The sequence below is a fragment of the Delphinapterus leucas genome, chromosome 19, assembly GCF_059928025.1.
Source record: "Delphinapterus leucas isolate spDelLeu-1000000601 "Yukka" chromosome 19, BTC_Dleu_Yukka2, whole genome shotgun sequence".
In the NCBI taxonomy this organism is placed as follows: domain Eukaryota; kingdom Metazoa; phylum Chordata; class Mammalia; order Artiodactyla; family Monodontidae; genus Delphinapterus; species Delphinapterus leucas.
In genome coordinates, this window is record NC_143147.1 from 21,699,559 (window position 1) to 21,714,319 (window position 14,761).

Consider the following 14,761-nt stretch of genomic DNA (forward strand, 5'->3'; position numbering starts at 1 on the left):
TTAAACTTAAAGCACTTAGAATAGAGCCTGACAGAGAGTTAAGTGTTCAGTAAACATTATTATCTATTCACTTGTACATAAACAGAATTATCTACAAAAGGACCAGGGTATGACTTAGAAACACCTAACCTTAATTTTGAGATGCCTATATTACATATTAAACTTCCATATCATTTTTACTTGTGTTACCAAATAAAATGTTCAAGTTTCAAATGGCAGGAAATGCTTTTTTTTTTGGTAATTGAAAAATACTTTACTTTTAGAGATGTCACCTTCAGAATTTAAAATAAGCAGTATATTCACTACAGAAATACAAGTAGTTTAAAAAAAATTTTGTCTCTGATACATTTTTCATAAAAATATTTTAATACGGACTTCCCTACTGGCACAGTGGTTAAGAATCCACCTGCCAATGCAGGGGACACAGGTTCAATCCCTGGTCCAGGAAAATCCCACATGCCACGGAACAACTAAGCCCGTGAGCCACAACTACTGAGCCTGCGCTCTAGAGCCTGTGCACCACAACTACTGAAGTCTACACGCCCTAGAGCCCACGCGCCACAACTACTGAGCCCACACGCCTCAACTACTGAAGCCCACACACTCTAGGGCTCACAGGCCACAACTATGGAGCCCACGTGCTGCTACTATTGAAGCCCACGCCTAGAGCCTATGCTCCGCAACAAGAGAAGCCACAGCAGTGAGAAGCCTATGTATTGCAACGAAGAGTAGCCCCCACTTGCCACAACTAGAGAAAGCCCGTGCACAGCAACAAAGACCCAATGCAGCCAAAAAAAAAAAAAAAAAATTAATAATTATAAGGAAATGCTTATTTATTTTCATTGAAGTATAACTTACATTATGATTTGACATTTGTATACATTGTGAAATGATCACCACAGTAAGTCTAGTTACCATCTGTCACCATACAAAGTCACCAAAAAAAAATTTTTCCCCTCATGATAAAAACTTCTAAGATTTACTTCCCTAGCAATTTTCAAATTTGAATACAGTATTACTGACTACAGTCACCATGCTGTACATTACATCGCCATGACTTATTTACTTTATAACTTGAATTTTGTATTTCTTTTTCTTTTTTTTAAAATAAATTTATTTATTTATTTTTAGCCGCGTTGGGTCCTTGTTCCTGCGCGGGCTTTCTCCAGTTGCAGTGAGCAGGGGCCACTCTCCGCTGCAGTACACAGGCTTCTCACTGCAGTGGCTTCTCCCGTTGTGGAGCACAGGCTCCAGGTGCGTGGGCCTCAGCAGTTGTGGCTCGCAGGCTCCAGAGCACAGGCCCAGTAGCTGTGGTACATGGGCTTAGTTGCTCTGCAGCATGTGGGATCTTCCTGGACCAGGGCTCGAACCCACGTCCCCTGCATTGGCAGGCAGACTCCCAACCACTGCGCCACCAGGGAAGCCCTGAATTTTGTATTTCTTGATCCTCTTCATTGATTTCACCAACCCCCCCATCCCCCTCCCCTCTGGCAACCATAAATCTTTTCTCTATGAGTTTTGTTTTGTTTGATCATTTTGTTTTTTAGATTCCACATATAAGTGAAATCATATGGTATTTGTCTTTCTCTGACTTATTTCACTTAGCACGATACCCTCAAGGTCCATCCATGTTGTTGTAAATGGCAAGATTTCTTTTTATTTTTTTTATGGCTGAGTAATATTCCATTTGTGTGGCATGGAATATTTTATCCGTTCACCCGTCAATGGGCCCTTAGGTTGTTATCATATCCTGGCCATTATAAATAATGCTGCAATGAACACACGGGTGCATGTATCTTTTTGAATTAATATTTTCATTTTCTTTGGATAAATACAGAGGTGGAATTGCTAGATCATGTGGTAGTTCTATCTTTAATTTTTGAGGAAGCTCGATACCATCTTCCATACTGGCTGTACCAATTTACATTCCCACCAACAGTATATGAGGGTTCCCTTTTCTCCACATCTTTGCCAACACTTGTTATATGTTGTCTTTTTCATAAGTCATTCTGACAGGTGTGATGTGATATCTCATTGTGGTTTTGATTATTAGTTCCCTGATGATTAGTACTGTTGAACATCTTTTCAAGTGCTTGTTGGCCATCCGTATGTCTTCTCTGGAAAAATGTCTACTAAGATACTCTGCCCATTTTTTTTTCTTTTTCTTAAATTAATTTTTATTGGAGTATAGTTGATTTACATTGCATTAGTTTCTGCTATACAGCAAAGTTTATCAGCTATACATCTATCTGCCCATTTTTAATTGGACTGTTTTTTGTTTTTGAGCTGTATGAGTTCTTTATGTATTTTGGATATCAACCCTTTATCAGATATATGACTTGCAAGCATCTTCTCATGTTCAGTAGGATGCCTTTTATTCTGCTGATGGTTTCCTTCGCTGCGCAGAGCTTTTTAGTTTGACATAGTTTCATTTGTTTATTTTTGCTTTTGTGCTCATTGCCTTTGGAGTCAGATCAAAAAAATATCACCAAGAACGATATCAAGAAACTTACCACCTGTTTTCTTCTGGAAGTTTTATGGTTTCAGGTCTTACATTCAAGTCTTTAATCCATTTTGAGTTAATTTTTGTGCATGCTGTACACTAGTGGTCCAGTTTCATTCTGTCACATGTGGCTGTCCAGTGTTCCCAATACTGTGTTGAAGAGACTGTCCTTTCCCCATTGTACATTCTTCCCTCCTTTATCATAAATTGATTGACTGTATATGCATGGGTTTATTTATGGGCTCTCTATTCTGTCCCATGACCTATGTGTCTGTTTTTATGCCAATACCATATTGTTTTGATTACTATAGCTTTGCAATATAGTTTGAAATCAGGGAGTGTGACACCTCTTGCTTTGTTGTTCTTTCTCCAGATTGTTTTGGCTAGTCGAAATCTTCATGGTTCCACACAAATTTTAGGATGGCTTGTTCCATTTCTATCAAAAATGCCCTTAGAATTTTGAAAGGGAATGCACTAAATCTGTACACTGCTTTGGGTAATATGAACATTTAATCAAAATTAAGTCTTCCAATTCATGAGCATGGAATCTTTCCATTTATTTTTGTCTTCTTCAATTTCTTTCATCAATGTTTTATGGTTTGCCATGTACAGGTCTTTCACCTCTTTGGCTAAATTTATTCCTAGAATTTTATTCTCTTTGATGCAACTGTAAATGAGATTGTTTTCATAATTTTTATTTTTGATAGTTCATTGATAGTATATAAAAACAATAGATTTCTGTATATTAATTTTGTATCCTGCAACTTTACTGAACTCATTTATTAATTCTAACAGTTTTTTTTGGCAGAGTCTTTATAGTTTTCCATATATAAAATCATGTCATTTGCAAATATTAATAGTTTTACTTCTTCCTTTCCAATTTGGATGACTTTTATTTCTTTTTCTTGCCTAACTGCTGTGGCTAGGACTTCCAATACCATGTTGAATAGAAGTGGCAAGAGTGTGCATCCTTGTCTTCTTCCTGATTTTAAGGGAAAAGGTTTCAGCTTTTCACCATTCAGTATGATGCTAGTGGTTGGCTTGTCATATATGGACTTTACTATGTTGAGGTATGCTCCATGCATATCCACTTTGTTGAGAGTTTTCATCAAAAATGTAATGCTGCATTTCAACAAATGCTTTTTATGCATCTATTGAGATAATCATTGATTTCTGTCCTTCATTTTATTAATGTGGTGTATTATATTGATTGATTTGTGGGTGTTAAAATATCCTGATATCCTTGGAATAAATCCCACTTGATTATGACATATGCTCCTTTTAATGTATTATTGAATTTGGTTTGCTAATATTTTGGTGAGGATTTTTGCATCTATGTTTATCAGGGATACTGGTCCATAATTTTCTTTTCTTGTGGGGTCCTTGACTGGTTTTGGTATCAGAATAATGCTGCTCACAAAAAATAAGTTTGGAAGAGTTCCCTCCTTCTTTTTTTTTAAATTTTATTATGCAGTCTCTGCAGAGACTGTCAAAAGTTGCCAGTGCCGACTATATTTCAAGTCGTCATGGAAGGGTATGGGGAAAAGTTTTCAATTAGCAATATCACACCTCGGATAAACCTCATTGGCTATGATACTGCCACTGCACAAGGCCCCCCTCTTCTGTTTTCTAAAAGAGTTTGAGAAGGATTGGTATTAAATCTTCTTTAAATATTTGGTAGAATTCACCAGTGAAGCCTGGTCCTGGACTTTTGTTTGCTGGGAGTTGATTACTGATTGAACTCCTTACTAGTAATCAGTCTATTCAGATTTTCTATTTTCTCATGATTCAGTCTTGGAAGATTGTATGTTTCTAGGAATTTATCCAGTTCTTCTAGGTTGTCCAATTTGTTGGAATATAATTATTCATTTTCTTACAATCCTCTGTATTTCTTTGGTATCAGTTGTAATCTCTCCTCTTTCATTTCTGATTTTATTTATTTGAGCCCTCTCTTTTTCTTAGTGAGCCTAACTAAAGGTCTGTCAATTTTATCTCTTCAAAGAACCAGCTCTTCAGTTCACTGATCTTTTCTATTGTCTTTTTAGTGCCTACTTCTTTTTTTTAAATAAATTTTTATTATTTATTTATTTTTGGCTGTGTTGGGTCTTCATTGCTGCACACGGGCTTTCTCTAGTTGTGGCGAGCAGGGGCTACTCTTTGTTGTGCGTGGGCTTCTCATTGCAGTAGCTTCTCTTGTTGCAGAGCATGGGCTCTAGGCACGCAGGCTTCAGTAGCTGTGGCTCACGGGCTCTAGAGCACAGGGTCAGTAGTTGTGGTGCACAGGCTCAGTTGCTCTGTGGCATGTGGGATCTTCCCGGACCAGGGCTCAAACCCGTGTCCCCTACATTGGCAGGTGGATTCTTAACCACTGCACCACCAGGGAAGTCCCTTAGTGCCTATTTCTGCTCTAATTTTTACTACTGCCTTCCTTCCGCTTTGGGCTTCATTTGTTCTTTTCTAGTTCTTTTAGATTTCAGATTTTTGTTTCTTGAGGCAGGCCTGTATTGCTTTAAACACCCATCTTAGAACTGTTTTTGTTGTATTCCACGGATTTCGGTATGCTGTATTTCCACTGTCTTTTATCTCAAGGTATTTTTTATTTCTCCTTTGATATCTTCATTGCCCTATTGGTTGCTCAGTAGCATGTTGTTTAATCTCCACATATTTGTGATTTTTCCAGCTTTTTCCTTGTAATTTCTAATTTCATACCACTGTGGTTGGAATGACGCTTGATATGATTTCAATCTTTTTAAATTGATTAAGACTTGTGTTGTGGCCTAGCATATGTTCTATCCTAGAGAATGGTCCATGAGCACTTGGGAAGAATGTATTCTGTTGCTTTTGGATGGAATATTCTGTACCTATCTATTAAGTCCATCTGGTGTAATGTGTCATTTAAGGCCAATGTTTCCTTATTGATTTTCTGTCTGGATGATCTACCCATTGATATAAGTGGGGTATTAAAGTCCCCTGCTATTATTGTATTGCTGTCAATTTCTCCCTTTAGGTCTGTTAATATTTGCTTTATATATTTAGGTGCTCCTATGTTGGGTGCACAAAAATTTACAAGTGTTATATCTTTTGTTGGACTGATCCCTATATCATTATGTAATACCCATCTTTGTCTTTTATTAAAGTCTTTGTTTTAAAGTATATTTTGTCTGATATTGGTATCCCCACCTTTCTTTTAGTTTCCACTTGCATGAAATATCTTTTTCCATCCCTTCACTTTCAGTCTGTGTGTGTCCCTACATCTGAGGTAAGTCTCTTGTATACAGTACATACATGAGTCTTGTTTTTTTACCCATGCAGCCATTCTATGTCTTTTGATTGGAGAATTTGGTCCATTTACCTTTAAAGTAATTACTGATATGTATGTACTTATTGCCATCTTGTTAATTGTTTTCTGGCTGTTTGTAGGTCCTCTCTGGGGAAATACTTTAATGTTCCTCCTCCTGCTTTCAGGCCATCAAAATCTTATCTAGAGTTTCAGGCCAGCTCACCCCCTACCTCTTAAACGAGACCATCTCTGAGGGCTTTTACCCCCAATTAGGTCTTTCTTTTGAAGTCTGATGGCACATTCTGTACTGCAATATATAGTTCCTAAGAATACTCCTGATGTTATTACTTTCTAATTATTTCACAAATCTTAGCCTCTTGTCCCAACTTGTAAGTTCCTGAGGTACAGAAAGTACACATTTTAACTTTTTCTTTAATTGGTACATTGCCTAATGCAATGTGGAACATAAAAGTGATCCTTTTAAGTGATAGGGTGGATAGTATAAATTATTCAAAGAACTGACCTGATATTCTCAGGTTTTTACATGTCAACAATCAGACTGGAATGATGTACATGCCAAATTAAAAACTTTTTTTCTGGAATATTGCTTAAGATATTAAAAAATAATAATTTTTAAAAACATTTCAACATTTACTTTAACCTCAGAAAAACAATAATTCTCCTGCCTACATGGTGAATTAGCACTGCTGCTCCTTGCCCAAAACCAACCTGGAAAACTCAGAGGAGGAAAACATGGAATCCAAGAAATCATCACCATCACACCAACAAAAAGCAAGGGAAACAGGACACTGTTTTCAATTGATAACTTACTTTTTTGTATATTGGGAGAGTGGCAAGAGGGCATGTGTGTAGATATAGGGTATTGTCAATTAACTTAAGTCCCAAAATATATAAAGTAAAAACTGAACAGAAATCTAAGGAAAAACGGACAAGTCCAAAACTATAATAGGAGATTTTAACATATGCCTCTCAGTAATTAAGAGACCAAAAAAATTAGTATGAATATATATGGATTCACACAACTGGCCAAAAAACACCATTTAGAATATTTTTTCAAGCATCAAAGGAATATTTATTAAAAACTACTGGACCACACAGTTAATCTCAACACATTTTTTAAAGACATGAAACAATACAATGCATCATCTTGGAACACAAAGAAATCATGTTAAAAATCAGTAACAAAAAGGAAACAAAAAACCCCTATATGTTTAAAAATTAAGTTCTAAATAACCCACAGATCAAAGAAGAAATCATAAGAGAAATTATAAAATATTTTGAACTGAATAAAAAGTACTACTTACCAAAAACTTGTGAGATAAGCACAGCTATAGCAGTGCTTAGAGGAAAATGTATAGCTTTAAACACATTAGAAAAGAGAAAGGGCTTTTGAAAACAGCTATGCACTCGTTTCAAAAAGTAAGAAAAATAACAAAATAAACCCAAAGAAAGCAGAATGAAGAAAACACTAATTTGTCAGGACAGAAAGTAATGAATGAGAAACAAACTTAACCCACTAAATCTTGGGACTGTCAGACTTTTATATTTTTTTCAATCTGGATAATTACAGTGAAAGAAAAGGAAAATCACAGGCCAATCTCACTGATGATAAGAAAAAGAAAAACTCCTTAACATTTAAAACAAAAATCCTTAATGAAATTTTAGTAAACCAAATGCAATGGAACATAAAAAGAAGAATACTCTATACCTATATTGTGTTTATATCATTTATGTGAAGTGATCATTACTGATTTTCTAAAGTTAAATTGATCTTTACTGGTATGAATATAGTTCATGCATGACTTTCAAAAAATAAAACACAACAACAAACAAAACCTCAAACCAAGACCAGAAAAGAACTTCCTTAGCTTGAAAACAGATATCTACCAAAAACCTACAGGAAATATTATTTTAATGATGATATATTAAAAGTTTTTCCAGTGAAATAGGGAATAAGATAATAATGTTGACAACATCAGTTCTGTGCACCTGATGGCCAGATTAAAAAAATGATGGGAGAGGAGAAGAGGGGAGAGAAGGGAAGGGGAGAAAAGAAAACAAAAGAAAAAAAAAAAGAGAAAAGAAAAGAAAAGGACTTCCCTGGTGGCACAGTGGCTGGGAGTCTGCCTGCTGATGCAGGGGACATGGGTTCGAGCTCTGGTCCAGGAGGATCCCCCATGCTGTGGAGCAACTAAGCCCATGTGCCACAACTACTGAGCCTGTGTGCCACAACTGCTACTGAGGTGCGCCATGGCTACTGAGGCCTGCGCACCTGCAGCCTGTGCTCCGCGACGGGAGAGGCCACCACAGAGAGAGGCCACTGCAGAGACAGGCCTACGCATTGCAGTGGGGGGTGTCCCCGCTCGCCACAGCTGGAGAAAGCCTGTGCACAGCAGCGGAGACTCAACACGGCCAAAAATAAATAAATAAAAAATAAATAAAAAATTTAGAAAAGGAAAGAAGAAAGGTCTAACAGATAAAGTACCCCATTTCTAAGAGTATTTTCTCTTAGATTTAGTAAATACAATCAAGGTGGTATTCTTCATGATAAAATTTAGTTTGAGATTAAAGCAGAAGAGTTGAATCATTCAAGTGGGGAAAATAAGGTGAAAGGTAGTATAGCAGCAGCAGGCAGGTGAGAGGCAGAAGAGCTGTAGCAGCATCCCCAATTTCCAGGCAAATTATAAAAAAGTCCCACTATCAAAAAAGTGGATTTGAACAAGCCAGAGTTAAGAATAAAATCAGATTTGGGACTTATGCTTTAAGTGAATAAGAAAAGGCAACACAGGGACTTCCCTGGTGGCACAGTGGTTGGGACTCCACGCTCCCAGTTCGGGGGGTGGCCCTGGTTCGATCCCTGGTCAGGGAGCTAGATCCCACATGCATGTTGCAACTAAGGAGCCGGGTCTATAAAATTAATTAATTAATTAAAAAAAAAAAAAGGCAGGGCTTCCTTGATGGCGCAGTGGTTGAGAGTCCGCCTGCCAATGCAGGGGACACGGGTTCATGCCCTGGTCTAGGAGGATCCCACATGCCGCGGAGCGGCTGGGCCCGTGAGCCATGGCTGCTGAGCCTGTGCATCCGGAGCCTGTGCTCCGCAATGGGAGAGGCCACAACAGTGATAGGCCTGCATACCGCAAAAAAAAAAAAAAAAAAAAAAGGCAGCAAAAAATGTGAAAAGAACACTAGAAAACAAGATACCTACATGACTTGGAGAAGTCACCAGACTCTCTAGAACTAATTCTCTCATCCACATAGTGAAGAAACTGAACTTGATGGTCTTTCTAAAATTCTACTGAGCTCTAAAATTCTAATTCAAAGCACTCTAGCACTTAAGCTAAAGAATCAAAGTTTTTAATGTTATGTGTGTATTAAATCATTTTGAGGCTAAGTTACATGTTATATCTCATATGACACTAAGATATTATCTTAAAGTAACTAAATACGTAATTCTGTGCCCATTCCCCAAGGAGGCAGTAAAACACAGAGGCTAAAAGCTTGGGCTCTGCAATTTCACTGCCTGGGTTTGAACACAACATGACCATTTACTAACTATGAGATCTCATGAAAGTCACATAAATATTTTTTGCCTTCATTTCCTCAACTACAAAATAGAGATCATAAGAGCAATTATCCTAAAATAGGACTGCTGTAAGAATTAAAGGTAACTCTTAGAAAGGAGTTGCCATAATGTCTGGCTCATAGAAAGTGCTTAACAAATTTATCCTTATGCAGGATTCTAGATACACAAGGGAAAAACAGGTGCCCAAAATTAAAGAAAATGTGGAGGAAAAGGAATTAAAATTGAAAAGAAAGGTACTCTGCCATTGTTTAATTTCATTATTTTCTACTGCAGCTAAATCTAAAATACACTGGTACAGTAGTAGAAAAATCACTAAAACTCCAGGCCTAGTTCTGTAATGAGCTGTGTGATCATGAGGGGTAAACATCCTTTTGAAGTTTCAGACTTCTTTATCAGGACCATGGGCAGGTTTGTGAGAATTTTAAAAAGATAATGTATGTATAAAAGTACTTGGAAATACTATACAGTATACATAAATATAAGGTGCTGGCAAGTCTACCGAAAATCACCTGATATTCCCCTTCCTTGCTAGATGAGTTTGAAATAATTATAAAACTGCAAAATCATTTTGGTTGTATCCTTTGTTTTTTTTTTTAGCAAGTAAGCTCATTAGCAGAAATTATTAAACCATGTAATCCATCATCAGACTAAGTCATATGAAAGCAGAAATGGGTTTAATCTACAACACAGCAATAAGGAGCTAATTCTTCACTGTGTTTTTCTCCTTTAAAATTTATACAAGAAACCTGAAATCTATGTAAATCAAGAAACATCTTACACATTTTCAGAAAACAAGTGTCAAGATAAAATTTTTCCTTATACACCGTTACTCTTTTTAGTCTCAGGTACCTAATACCAAAACTGATACTTTAAAATGTGAGCTGAACTACTTACTTCACCAGATGCATTTAATTCACCCTTCTACCTTACCTGTTTCATTGCTTGCTTCTTAGCAGCTTCTCTCTGAAGGCTTTCACTCACGGAGGTCTATAAAACAGGAAAATGCTGTCACTGTTTCAACCAATTTAAATCTTCTTTTCCAGTATTCTGGTTGGCAACTAGTCCCTTACTTATGGTTAAAAACAGAAAGATAATATTATGAACTAAATTAACATTTTCAAGGTCTTCACCCTAAACTTTAGGAAACGAATGAATCTTCATTATAAATCATCAGGGTGTAAGAGAAAATAAAATGGTACAGGACAAGATGAGGTAACATGGGTTTTCAGTCCCAGCTTCACCACTAAGTTGTTCAACTTCTATGGATTTCAATTTGCTTTGTGTACATATGTGAATGTGCGCGTGTTGAGTGGGGGAAAATTGGTCCCTTCCAATACTAACATGGTATGATTCCCAGCAACAAAAAGCACATTATTTTAATATTCACCACTGAATATAGTATATCAAACTCTTAGTACATGCTGAAGGCTCAGCGACAGCCAGGACTATCTGTCATTATTATCATTCAATAAATATGTACTGAAAAGCCTACCATAACAGACATTGTTCTAGCTCCTGAAGACAGCAGAAAAACAAGAACAGTCTCTGTGCTTGAGAGATAAATGGTCTGAAAGGGAAGACAGATAACTAAAAGAGATAATCACAATATAAATGTGATAGGCAATATAACAAAGGGATTAAAAAAAGGGCTGCAGGAGAACAGAGCAGGAGACTAAATGTATAAGGAATCAAGAAAGCCTTCCCGGGCTTCCCTGGTGGCACAGTGGTTGAGAGTCCGCCTGCCAGCCAGGGGACACAGGTTCGTGCCCCGGTCCGGGAAGATCCCACATGCCGCGGAGTGGCTGGGCCCGTGAGCCATGGCCGCTGAGCCTGCGCGTCTGGAGCCTGTGCTCCGCAACGGGAGAGGCCACAACAGTGAGAGGCCCGCGTACTGCCAAAAAAAAAAAAAGAAAGCCTTCCCAAAAGAGATATGACATTAGACCTCAAAAGGAATTTCAGAGAAGACAAGAAGAGTACAGAAAGTAGTAACCACATGGGCGAAAGTAAAGACTTGCAGCTAAGAAAAGAAATATAATTAGAACACTTAGGAAAAACTGTTCCCTTAAAAGTATAAGGCCTTGTAAATATACTAACCAACAATGAAATGTACACACTAAAGGGGTGCATTTTATGGCGTGTAAATTATATCTTAAAAAAAAGACTACTAATGAATTATAGTTCTCTAGCCTATTGACATTTGCTGTTTCCAGCTATGCAGTATCAACTGGTGCATCCTTTGTTTTCCATGGCAACAAACAGAACAAAATAAAACTATTTCTAGTTTTCTATGACCATGCAGATGAATAAAGTTAATACACAAAGGCCAGACAATAATAACAGAACACTTACTTAATAAATTAAAAGAAGTGTACAGGCAGAGACTAAGTTTACTTTAGGTTATAGTAAATTGACTCCAACTAGAGGAAGAGATGTTGATAACAAGAATAATAATAGTAGCTAACATCTATAGAACAGGTGCTATTATGCTAAGTTTATTACTTGTGTATTACATGTCTTACTCATTTAATTCAAATGTCCCTGTTATGTAATATGACACATTATTCACTCATTAGAATATAAATTTTAAACATGAAAATATTAAATATTCTAGTAAGTATATCTCATGAAATTCTAATGCATTTTGTTTGTTTTTTCACGGCTTGTGGGATTTTCGTTCCCCGAGCAGGGATCAAGCCCAGGCCCCAGCAGTGAAAGCACCAAGCTCTAACCACTGGACCACCAGCGAATTCCCTCCAATACGTTTTTATGTCTCAGTCTAATTAGTGTATACTAAATATATTTTTCTTGATCATTGAGTCAGTAATGTCCTCAGGATTGACTAAAAGAGTAAATCCCCAAATGCTGGACTTTCACTTATTTTTATTACTGTTTCCCACCTCTCTTCCAGTCAGTCACAGTTCACAGGCTGTTACTTTCAAACTGGTTGCTTCAACCTGAACTACTGAACTTGAAAAAACAAAACACAAGCCTGTGACTTTTTAGACTTTTATATAATGTAGAAAAGGCAGACTGGGAAGGGCCTTCCAATGTAAAGTGATATATACTTTGAAATATCTCAAGAGACTTTGTTTTCACGCTTATAGCTGTTTAGAAGGATGAAGTCTGGCCTTTGAAAAACATCAGTTGTTATTACTTACAGGGTTGATAACATATGGAGACAGTGATTTTACAGATCCTATCCACCAACTTATATCCCTGGAATTCCAAGAGCATCAGTGGATGAAGAGGTAACTCTGAACCTATGCTGAAAAACTCAGGGAGGACTGTCTCCTTCTGAAGTTCATGTCTCAGTTTTCTAGCTAAAGGAACTCTAACAATGATTATTAGTGGTGATGGCTAAAATGTCAACAACCTGTTTAAATACATATACACAAAAAACTAAAAATGAAAATAGTAGCAATAAAACTTTTGTTTCAGTAATAGTGATCCTATATAAAAATCAGTAAGTGTATTAAATGACATTTTAATCCTTATCTTCTACATAACAAACATAAGAAACTGTAGTCTAGATTCATACTAGAGACAAAATAACCAGTAAAATTAAACACAAGAGCAATAAGATTTTATATTTTAAAGGTCAAGTCTTTCTAAGTTTTAAGAGACATCCTTAAATTAAAATACCAATACAAATGTTAAGACAACTTTTAATTTAGTCTGGTTTCCATGAAAAAGGATATGCAAGAGAAGATAAAAATGAGAAAAGCAGGTTGTCCTGCATAAGTCAGGGAAGGTTTCACCTTATTGAACTCAGCAAGAGAAGAAACAGATTTCATACATGTGCCCTATGAATAAAACAACTAAAATATGTAATAACTGCCAACACGTCAGCCTCTAACTTTAGAGTTCCTATACTGCATGGCGTAAGGGGGAAGTACAGAATGACGGTCAAAAGTGTAGGCTCAAGAATCTGACTTTCAAACTATTCCCTCTCTCTTACTAGCTGTATTATTTCAGATATGTTACTCATCTATATAATAGTACCTATCTCACAAGGTTGTTTTGAGGATTAAATGAGATAACATGTAAAAAGTACTTGGCAAGTATCTGGCTTATGCAAGTGCTCAGTAAAGGTTAGCTATCATTACTACCATTATTATTACTATGCTCATATTTAAGAACGTTTTGGGCTGAAAAAATGTTTATATTTAAACAAATTAAAATTAAGTTATGTGAAAACAGTAGTTACAAGTTTTTTTCCCTTGGAGTATTACAGTTAAACCAAAGTGTTCACCAGAAAAGCATGTACACTACGTTCCACTTTATAGTATATTTATCAGTGTGTTTAATAAACATAAGATTGGCTTACTTGAAGATGGACAATATGATTCAATTTGCATCTACTGAAATAGAAGAGTCTATCCTGTTGAATATTTAAAAGGCTGTACATGTTTTGTGTGTTAAGATTCCTTAACGTTTCATACTTAGTACACCAAAACAAGGAAAAGAGAGGATGCAAACATTTGAATCCTTTACTAGCCATGGGAGCTATGGCAGAACTAGAAATGGGTTTTCTAGAACTAAGAGTGGTTTTACAAGCAACTATAAATGAAAATACATTGCCCCAAAGCATGAGATTAGAAAGAACTCTTCTTTTTGAGAGAGTCCTCTGCTGTGCTGCTATAATAATCATTGGATGATGGGAGCTGATAGCAAGGAATGACCAAATGAATGGACATCCTCCTTTAATAACTGCCCCGTTTGGGGTGGGAGTTCTTGTTAAAGAAGTATATTTTTTTAAACTTTATTTTGAAATAATTATACACTCACTGGAAGTTGCAAAGAAATGTACAAGAAGGTCCTTCACCCAGCACACCCCCAATGTGAGCATCTTGCATAACTGGAGTAAAATACCAACACCAGGAAATAGACTTTGGTGTAAACCACAAAGTTTATTCAGATTTCACCAGTTTTACATGCAAAATTTGTGTATGTGTATAGCTCTATGCTATTTTATGACATGTTTCGTGTAACTGTCACCACAAACAAGATACTTAACTGTAACATCACCACAATATTCCTTAGTGCTACCCTTTTATAGCCATACCAACCTCTCCTCCCCTCCCCGCTCCCAACCTTAATCACTGGCAACCACTAATCTGTTCTGTATCTCTATAATTATGTTACTTCAAGAATGTAACATGTTAAATAAATGGAATCATTTTGAGACTAGCCTTTTTTCACTCAGCATTATTTTAATGGAATGTATTTTGCTTAGTACACATATTACAAAACACTTCAGTTCTTGCCACAAAATGTTCTAGCCTGCAAGTGACCTAAGGAAATATAGCTGTTAAAAACTGATGATGGGGGCTTCCCTCATGGCGCAGCGGTTAAGAATCCACCTGCCAATGCA

At 36.7% G+C, this 14,761-nt stretch overlaps 1 protein-coding gene and 1 non-coding gene across 8 annotated transcripts in view; both read right to left on the minus strand.

Moving 5' to 3' along the window:
* NSRP1 (nuclear speckle splicing regulatory protein 1) overlaps positions 1-14,761 on the minus strand; it is an 82,175-nt gene that overhangs the window by 21,991 nt on the left and 45,423 nt on the right. For all 7 annotated transcript variants that reach the window (XR_016388784.1, XR_016388783.1, XR_016388782.1 and 4 more), the window contains one exon: positions 10,318-10,374. Coding sequence is in view for 4 of the 7 variants with exons in the window: in XM_022595539.2 (XP_022451247.1) it covers positions 10,318-10,374 (57 nt within the window). In the remaining 3 variants the exon portion in view is untranslated. The remainder of the gene's footprint in view (positions 1-10,317; positions 10,375-14,761) is intronic.
* LOC115803636 (U4 spliceosomal RNA) lies at positions 3,978-4,117 on the minus strand. The gene has a single exon (XR_004024391.1). It is a non-coding gene; the product is annotated as a U4 spliceosomal RNA (small nuclear RNA).